Genomic DNA, 9,758 nt, shown 5'->3' on the forward strand with positions numbered 1-9,758 from the left:
TTGAAAAACCACACACACACACACACACACACACACACACACACACACACACACACACACAAAACAAAGAAAGAAAGAAAGAAAGAAAGAAAAGAAATCCGCCTGCCTCTGTCTCCCAAGTGCTGGGATTAAATAAAGGCGTGCGCCACCACCCGGCTTCATATAATAACTATTCTTAAGTATTAGGTTTTCATCTCTGGGATACTTAACTTTAGTAACATACAATTCTTTGAAATAAACAGTCAATGAAATGACTCTTGTACTTTGGCTATGAAAGATTCCTAGTATTTATGATGGCTATAAGCTAGAGGATGGATTGAATGAATCTTTTAATGGTCTTTCATTGTAGTCTTAGTCTTAGAACAGTAGACTTATTGTGTTTTCATTACCAAAAAAAATGAAGAGTAAAAATTATTTATCTTTTATTTACAGAATAGACTACAGCAAAGATAAAGACTAGAAAGCACCATTTTAGAGATTTAGGAAATTTCATCATGGTTTCTTTTTTGTTGCTGTTCTCTACAACTTCATCTGGGATTTTGTTTTGTCTTTTGTGAATTGGTATTATATAATAAGTAGAGTGATCTTGATTTTCCCCCACTCCCAGGTAGTTGTTATGATGTCATCATAACATCTACATCTCTTTTCTTGAAAGTAGCTGAGCTTAGATAAGATAAGCTGTATGAACTTAATTTTAAGTATGTTAATTGGTTGGCTAGTTTGAGATGTTTGCTTAAGTTTATAATAGAAAAGTATGGTGTGTAAGTGTACCTCCTGAAATGCTGGACCAGGAATTTGGTTGATTATAAGGCAGTATATATCATGTCTTCACTGGTTTCTTCACAACAGAGAGGGCAAGCCATAAGCTGTTTCTGGAGGACAAAAAATGTTTGTCAGTCATCCTGACATGGAGGATGGAAGGACAGGTGGACAAGAAACACTTAGTGTCCCAACCATGGTTTAGGCTCAAAGCTTTGTGAGTTAGGGCACTAGTAGGAAAATAATAAATTTTTTAGATTTAAATTTTTTTAGCCTTGTTTTCTATAATGTAAATCTTATTTATGCTATATCATATATAATCAAAGAATTTATGGAGACATCTGTTTCTGTCTCAATTCATTTAACCTTATGTTTTCTCACTTTTTATTTTAACTCTGTGGTTTTTTTTTTTTTTGTTTGTTTGTTTTTTTGTTTTTTTGACCCATTGCCTTTTCTTACCTTTAATCCATTTTAAACTATGGGCCACAAGCTAGGAAGAACACTTAAATTACTGTTTAAATTGCCACAGGAGGGGTTTTTCTGTGGAGATGACTGGGTGGGTAACAGTGCTTACTTTGCAAGTCTGAGGACCTGAGTTCAGGTCCCCATCATCAATGTAAAAAGCCATGGCTGCTAGTACCTATAATGCCAGCCTGCCCTATCTTTGTCTCAAAGGTAAAAAGGCAGAGGGCAGAGTCATTAAGACACATTTTGCTCTTGGCTCCAAACACACTAATGTGCATGTACTACATATAGTACACACTCACTGAAAACATTTTTTTTTAGTAACTAAAAAGCATTTCTAGAGTGTACGGAAGATAGTGTTAATTTTGGCTAAATTATTTTCTGTATATCTAATAATTTATGCATATTTGCAAAATAAATACAATTTTCCTTATAAGAGTGCTTGGTAAAATTAGCATATTGAATATTCGACATGAGTTTTTCTCCCCTACATGAGCAATATGCATTTTATTTTATTCTTTCTGTGGTGCTGAGGATGGAACCCAGAGCCTTAGATATGCTAGACAGGTGTTTTCCCACACTGTGCCAATCCCTAGTTCTGCACTTCGTAGTCTAATGCAGTAGTCCGTGAAAATACTTGGAATATTATGTTAGAACAGAATAGTCTCAGTGGAATGCTGTTATTTCTACTCTGTCAGATGATGATTCACCTAGCCACTTCTGTGCCCATGATTAGTTAAAACTTTATCTTGCATTAATTAAATATATAAGATAAGATGTCTTATATTCAACACTGCTTCTTGGTTTAGTAACAACAGTATCACTTAGTTTTTATGCATTTAATTTACATTTTCCACCATTTGTAATCAATGTCTTTTGATATTCCAAGAAGTCTCTGAGATTCTTCCTTTTTTCTTTTTTCCTCAGCTCTTTTCTGCCAGTACCCTCTTAGGTCTTACTGTCTTGGCTTTGTTGTGACTTTCCTAAACTGATGGTTTCCTTGCTTTTTAGTTTTCCCCATTCTATCAGTTGGTATTACAACTTGACTTGTTTTCCAAAACATGCTGTCACTAACCTGTTTAATTTCTGTTGCTTTAGTAAAACTTTCAGTTCCTTAATTTGCCTTTAAGGGTCTTCATAACCTCATGGTTAGCTTTACTAGTGTTAAATAAGTGGTCTTGCATCTTCTTTATGTAGAACATTGCATTTTCTTAAGTTTTGCTTTTGTTCATGGTTTTCTGTTTCTTTTATGCTTACTGTATTCCTCACCTTGCATGCAACTCGCCCTGCCCCCTGCAAATAGACACTAAATTATCTCTCAGACTGTACATCAGGTATTATTGAGTTATATTTTACTCCAGTCTGTTTAAATTCTCTGAAGATGAGATCAGCATGCCTTTAAAGGGGCAAACACAGGTAACTAGTGTGGTCAATATAGTAGCAGAAGTATGTGCAGGCCTGTTTATGAGTGCTAAAATGACTTGGCATTTAATTAATAGGATGCAAATGATGTCTTTATGAATGTTCACTTAAAATGCTACATGTATGTCTTGAGAAAAAGAATCTGTTCAAACAAATGTAAGTTTGTTTCCGAGTGTCAGGGATAGAGAGTAATGACTGAGTAGTCCTATTGACTGATGTAGTTTTTACAGGTTACCATGTAGAATAGAGCATAATACCTTGAGGTTATTATCTCAAAAAAATATTGTTAGGGTTTCTCTTTGTGTGTCTTCTGTTACTCATAGCTTTCTGATTTGGAATCAACAGACTGGTGCTATTCAAAGCCAGTAAGAGTTTTGAAAAAACTATTTTGGAACTTTGATAAGAGATTGTTCAAAAGCAGCTTTTAGAAGTGAAGGAAATTTTAGTATTTTTTGGGGGGCATTTTTATTATCTTGAGCAAGAAATTTGTTAAGTCTTTTGAGAATTACATATAAAGAAAGTCATAAGGGGGTAAACTTAGTGGTTAAGAGCACTTGTTGCTCTTTCAGATGGTTCCCAGCGTCTGCTTAGTAGCTATAACCCTCCATAACTCCAGTCTAAGGGGATCTGATACCCTCTCCCGACCTACTTGGGCTCTAAGCATGGATGATGTATGCCTACATACATGCAGGCAAAATTCTCACACAAAGTAAATAAATACCTAATAAAAATTGAAAAAAAGATGGGATATAACAAAGCTATTTGAAAATTGTATTAGAGGCCTAGAATTATTTGAGCCAGTACTTAAATGAGTTACTTTGCCCAATGCGATGGCTTGGAAAATTGATTACTCAACGGTATGCAAAAGCTAACGTGCATATAAGTGATAAGTTTACATTTCCTTATATTTTTTTGTAAATTGTATAACATTATAAAACTTTCTTTTTCTTCTTTTTCTCATTTCAAATAGCTTTTGCCTACCAAAAAGTTTTGGGAACCTGATGATTCAACAAAAGATGGACAAAAAGGCATATTTCTTGGGGATGATGAATGGAGAGAGACTGCATGGGGAACTTCTCGTAAGTTATTGGTGTTTGGGTGAGAATTATGAATAAATTCAAAATTTTTTTAATTCAGGTTTTCAAATTGAAACTTTTGCCTATCCTTAAACGAAAAGCTTTGTGATGCCTTTGTTGATTTAGTTTAGATTTCTGTTTTTCTTTTTTCTCAGACAGGATTTTTCTACATAGCCATGGCTGTCCCTAGAGCTGGCCTTATAGACTGGGCTGGCCTGGAACTCAGAAATCTGCCTCTGCAGTGCTGGTTTTAAGGGTATAGGCCACCACTGCCCAGTGACTGATTAATCTAACTGCATTTCAGTCTAGCACTGTAAAACATTAGCCACATCTAGAAATGGTATACATTGGTGATACAGATCTCCTAGAAACAGAGCAATTAAAAATATTTTTGATTCCTATTAAGTTGCAAGGAAAGAGTAGATCCACAAAACTACCAGGGGAAAGGAACCTGGCACATAATGAACTATAGCCTGTAGAAATCACAGTATTTGTCAATTTTTAAATATTTTGACTTATTTTATTAAAATGTGTGATGAATCAAATTTGAGGGGCATATAAATAAGTGTATTTTTACACATATTTTCTTTTTATTGCTGAGTATGATACAGTATGTGTATGCTATACAAAGTAAACGAAATAAGAAAATTCTAAATTTCCTAACCATATATTTTACAAATTACATTTCTTTGGGGGTTGAATAAGAATAGGGATATATAGGGCACTACTTGAGGAGGTCAGAGGACATAGTGAGATCCTGTCTCTGAATACGAAAGAAAATTCTTGGACCAATGGTAAAGGTTCTAACTGCACAAACCTAGTGACCTGCAACTCATCAAAAGTGGAAACAGAGAACAATCAAAGTTGTCCTCTGACTGTTGTATATGCTCCATGGCACATATGCATCTACATATACATCATACACATAATAAAGTTATTTCTCTGTTACGATGAGAGGTCTAATATATATTATTATATATTATTATATATTATTACGGGTTACTTTTTTTTAAAGCATGTTTCAAAACGTGGGACTTTGGAACATGGTAGTTTCTATAACTAAAATACTCTCACTCCTTCTTTGTCTCACTTTGTAAGTCTACTCTTCCTTTCTATCTATGCCAATTAAATATCATTTCTTCTTTTGGATTCACCTCAAGGATGGGAAGAATCAATTCCCCATGCTTTATATGCCTGTAAAATTCTGGGTTATTTTTGAGGGACTTTATCCTGTTTTTGATTATTCCTTATTAAATGTAAGCCCGTGTTGACCTGGATCTCGGTGTAGTAGAGGCTGACTTTGAAATACTGATAGTCCTGCTTCTACCTTTCAAGGGCCGGGATCAGGGATATGCCCCACTACACTCATCTTATACAATGTTAGGGACCACACTTAGTCTTGGGCATGCTTGACAGTCACTAGCAGTTGACTTACATCAACAGTCTCCATGTTCATCCTTTCTGTATGTTGACTTGTTTTATGTTGACTTGACATAAGGTACAGTTATCTGAAAGGAGGGAACTTTAGTTGAGAAATACCTCCATAAGTACCAGCTGTAGGGAATTTCCTTAATTAGTGATTGATCGGGAAGTGCCCAGTCCAATGTGGATGATGTGATCCATGTGCTGGTTCTGCAGTTCTATAAGAAAGCAGTCTGAGCAAGTCATGATAAGCAAGGCAGTAAGCTGCAGTCTCCATGGCTTCTACATTAGCTCCCACCTCCAGGGTCCTCACCTGCTTGAGTTCTTGCCCTCACTACTTTTGATGATGAACTGTCACATGGAACAGTGAGTGAAATAAACCCAAGTTGCTTTTGGTCATGATATTTCATTACAGCAATAATAACTCTTAAGACAGGTTGTCTTGTTCATGGAGTCCCCATTGAATCATAATACTTATCATGAGTCACTATATACTAGTATTTAAACTGTGAGGGTAAATGATTAAAGGAAAGGGTAAAATGACAAATTTTTATGGATACAAGTGGGAAACAGAAGGGTCTTAATAAGAACTAATGAAAGTACCATTTACTTGAAAATTATTATAGCAATGAAAAGTGAATATACCCATGGTATTAAGGACTAAAATTAATTGAGATTGTTTTTGTTCACAAATGAGCCAGCGTTAACTAATAGCCTTTTTGGTTTCTTTAAAGACAATTTTCAGCACTAAAAACTTGGAATACTGCCTCTAATTTGTAGATTGTATTAAAATTATGCTAGCTCTCAGATGTTGCATTTATATTGGGTACATAACTTTGTTCTAAAATAAAAGAAACTAGAAAGTATCTCACCATGTACATAAAATTCTGAGATTTAAGTGATTCCCCCCTCCCCCCAAACTGATTGGTATTGTGTTAATAACAGTGTGTTCTAGGTTCGTGTGATGTATAACTGAGCTTGGGAACTGCACCTCTTGTTTTTTGTTTTTGTTTTTGTTTTGAATAGGTTTTATTCCTAAAGGTTTAAGACTTTGAAACAATTTAGCCTTCAGAGTCATTTTTCTGCGGCATTGATATATTTTGGCTTGACTCTTTTTTGCCTTGTTATCACTAAATTAAACTCATGTGAAGGTAGGAGAAGCAACTCCACAAAGTTGCCTTCTGTCTTTCTCTCTGTATTTTCAAGAAACATGCTCTTAGATCAGTGATGTGATTGAGCTGGTAAAACAGTACTTGCCATAAAGCTTGACAGTCCGGGTTCAGTCCCTGGTGCCATGCCAGTGTGAAAGGAGGGACCTGTCCGCATGGACCTGTCCTCTGACTCACACAAATAGTAAGGTGTATCATATGATAAAAGATGTCCCAACTCTACAGAATGAAAAGCAAGAATATTATATAAGAATATATTATTATAGCAAGAATATAATAATAAAAGGAAATACTGGTTTTCCTGAAATTGATATGTTAATTTGTAAACTATATTTTACTTGGCTAAAAGTAAAACTGTATTGTTTTTCTTCCAAACAGATCATTCAATGTCCCAGCCTATTATGGTGCAGAGAAGATCTGGACAGAGTTTTCATGGAAACAGTGAAGTAAATGCAATTCTTTCTCCGCGCTCAGAAAGTGGAGGCCTTGGTGTGAGCATGGTAGAATATGTATTAAGTTCCTCTCCTGCTGATAAATTGGATTCTCGATTTAGGAAGGGAACTTTTGTAAGTATTTTAAATATAAATTTAATATTTTCATTGCTTTGTGTGTGTGCGTTTTATGGTATTTTGCTCTTTGAGTTCTTCCTTTTAATGTAAGATCTTACTATCTATCGCCTTGTTTAGCCTGAAAAATCACTGTGCAGAGTCCAGGCTAGATGAGTCAAGCCTGAGTCTCCTGTCGAGGCATTACATACAGATAAGGGCCTCTGCTTCCAGTTCAGCCATAAAACTGAAAGAAACTTTAAAGTATTTACAATTTGTTTTCTTTACTTAGTTCATGAAATTATAGAATAATCACAAGTACTTACGTTTTTATGACTGTGTTAACAAAAACCAAATCATTTTAAAGCTTACTTTGCAAAGATAATATTGCTTACTCCTGATAGTACTTAATCTGTACCTAAATCAAATTATGTAACAATTCCTTTAATTTGTGGTGTTACTGCTTTTCCTGTGCCGCTATAGTTAAGGTTGACTTAGCCCTTCTGTTATAAATCCCTAGTTTTTTGGCCTTTGCTAAATTAGTTCACTTAACAAGATTAAATTGTTGTTTTATCATTACGTGCACTACAGGGTAGTTTTAGACTACCTTTTGGTGCCTTTTTTTCTGTTCTATTAAATACTGAGAATCAAACAGATTCTTTTTCCTCAGGGTACTAGAGATGCTGAAACAGATGGACCTGAGAAAGGAGATCAAAAAGGCAAGGCTTCTCCATTTGAGGAGGACCAAAACAGAGATCTTAAACAAGATGATGAGGACTCTAAAATAAATGGCAGAGGTTTGCCAAATGGAATGGATGCCGATTGCAAAGATTTTAAGTAAGATTTTTAACTTTTTCAAGAAGAAAAATATTTCTTTTAGGAGATATTACAGTTAGTTGATGTGATTGATTTAGATGATTTTTTCAATTTAGGGTTACTTTATTTCCTTTGTGCCTTGTGTTAATCTGGATGGATTTTTAAAAAATAAAGTTAATCATCATGAGTCATTGAAAAAAAATCTTCAAAATGTTATCTAAAACAGGGTGTTATGTTGGAAGATTAATGTTAGAAGCTGCTATTTTTGTCTTAATGAACTAAATTAGAACTTTTTTATTGCTAATTAGTGACTTACAGGTTTAACATGATTTTTTCCTCTCCCCTTGAGTTGTGCTTGCATATCTTGCAATGGAATTTTTCTTTTGAATTGCTATATCAACTACTTTTTCATCCCCTGCCATTTGGTTTTTTTCATCTTAGATATATGAGGCAAAATTATTTTAGTAATCAGTGGTTTTCTTATACTATATGAATTGTGCTAAAACATAATTGCTTCTTCAAATATGAAATAACTTTTTAAGCTTGGAGTTCTTGAATACTTATTTTTAGTTGTTTCTAGCAATCAAATGTGGGTTTTTTTTGTTGTTGTTGTTTTGGTTTGGTTTTTCAGTCATTGGCTTTAGATTAAACACTGCACACTTACCTGTATGCTAGAAAGTTGATGCTTCAGGCTGACCCGTGCAGTTTCTAGTTAGTTGTCAAGCTTCACCTCATGATAGATAAAGGAACAGTTACTTGGTGCATTTTATGTTTCTGTACTTATTGCCTTCACCTAACAAAGAATAATAGTGTCTGTTAAAGAACCATTTTCATCTGTTCCTAGTGCAAAAAAGCATCCAAAATCAGTAAACCTCTTTTGACAAGAAAAAATATTGTTCTTTATTTAGAATCTTTTCCTGATTTTTTTTTTTCTTTTCTGCTACTAAGTTTTAGTGAAGGTCAGACATTTAAAACTTGGTTGATTTTTTTTTTTTTTTTTTTTTTTTAATATTTATAATTGAAGTGAAATTTAATTAAAACTTGTTTGTTTTTTTTTTTTTTTTTTTTTTTAATATTTATAATTGAAGTGTTAACACACCGTTAACTATAGCAAGAAAATAGCACCACTGATAACACAGTATGTTCTTTTGTTCTCTGCTTTTGCTGTATTGAGTTGTTTTATGTGAAAGGTTATTGCTCCCTTTTAAACATGACTATGAACATCTATATTTGTGGGTTTTGTTCCATTAGATTTTAAATATGTATTTGAAATTACTAGTTAAATACAGTATCAGTTAGTACTTGACATGTAAAAATGCTTAAAATAGCTGTGGCTATATGGTCTCATTCAAGTTTATAATTAAAATTTGTTAGTGACACATGTCAGGAATATATACATTACTGGAACGAAGTATAGGACTATTCCACCTTTTTAAGTTGGCTAAGAAGCTCTGTTTTGGTTTGTTTTTTTCTTAAATGTTCCAAGTGAAAAAACCACAAAAGGCAGGTATGGCTAAAGGCAAAACACATTTGAAATCTGATATGCAAAGACAGTGATTGACTTGGAAGTAGCATAAGTACTTAGTGGTCTGTACTTGTAATTAAGAATTTCTTTGTAAACTGCTGTGCATATGATAGCAAACTTATGCCAATGTAGAACATCTTAAATTAGAGGCTGTTAGAAGTTTGATGAACAGCTGGTGTTTGACACAAGTAAAACACTCATTACTACTAAACTTAGGTATTTATACTTTGTGCTATGAATGCATAGTTTCTCAGAGCAATACACTTAGAGTAAGATTCCTATATAAAACATGTATAAGAGAAGATAAGACTATGTTAGGATTAAAAACAGTGTAAAAAGAATGTTAGAGGAGATTGGAGAGATGGCTCACCAGTTGAGAGCACAGAGCTTGAGTTCAATTCCCAGCAACCACATGGTGGCTCACAACCAACCATCTGTAATGAGATCTGGACCTCTCTTCTGGCCTGCAGGTATACATGCAGGCATAATACTGCATCATCATCAGTAGTAGTAGAAGTGGTGGTGGTGGTGGTGGTGGAGGGAGGAGGAGGAGGAGGAG

General features: G+C 34.3%; 1 protein-coding gene across 17 annotated transcripts in view; it reads left to right on the forward strand.

Moving 5' to 3' along the window:
* The window catches only part of Pum2 (pumilio RNA binding family member 2), an 83,783-nt gene that overhangs the window by 29,797 nt on the left and 44,228 nt on the right, over positions 1–9,758 (forward strand). For all 17 annotated transcript variants that reach the window (XM_021201805.2, XM_021201799.2, XM_029540867.1 and 14 more), the window contains 3 exons: positions 3,617–3,725; positions 6,692–6,879; positions 7,529–7,695. In XM_021201805.2, the coding sequence (XP_021057464.1) occupies positions 6,700–6,879; positions 7,529–7,695 (347 nt within the window). In that variant the 5' untranslated portion in view covers positions 3,617–3,725; positions 6,692–6,699. The remainder of the gene's footprint in view (positions 1–3,616; positions 3,726–6,691; positions 6,880–7,528; positions 7,696–9,758) is intronic.

Source organism: Mus pahari, chromosome 7 (genome assembly GCF_900095145.1).
Source record: "Mus pahari chromosome 7, PAHARI_EIJ_v1.1, whole genome shotgun sequence".
NCBI classification, from domain to species: domain Eukaryota; kingdom Metazoa; phylum Chordata; class Mammalia; order Rodentia; family Muridae; genus Mus; species Mus pahari.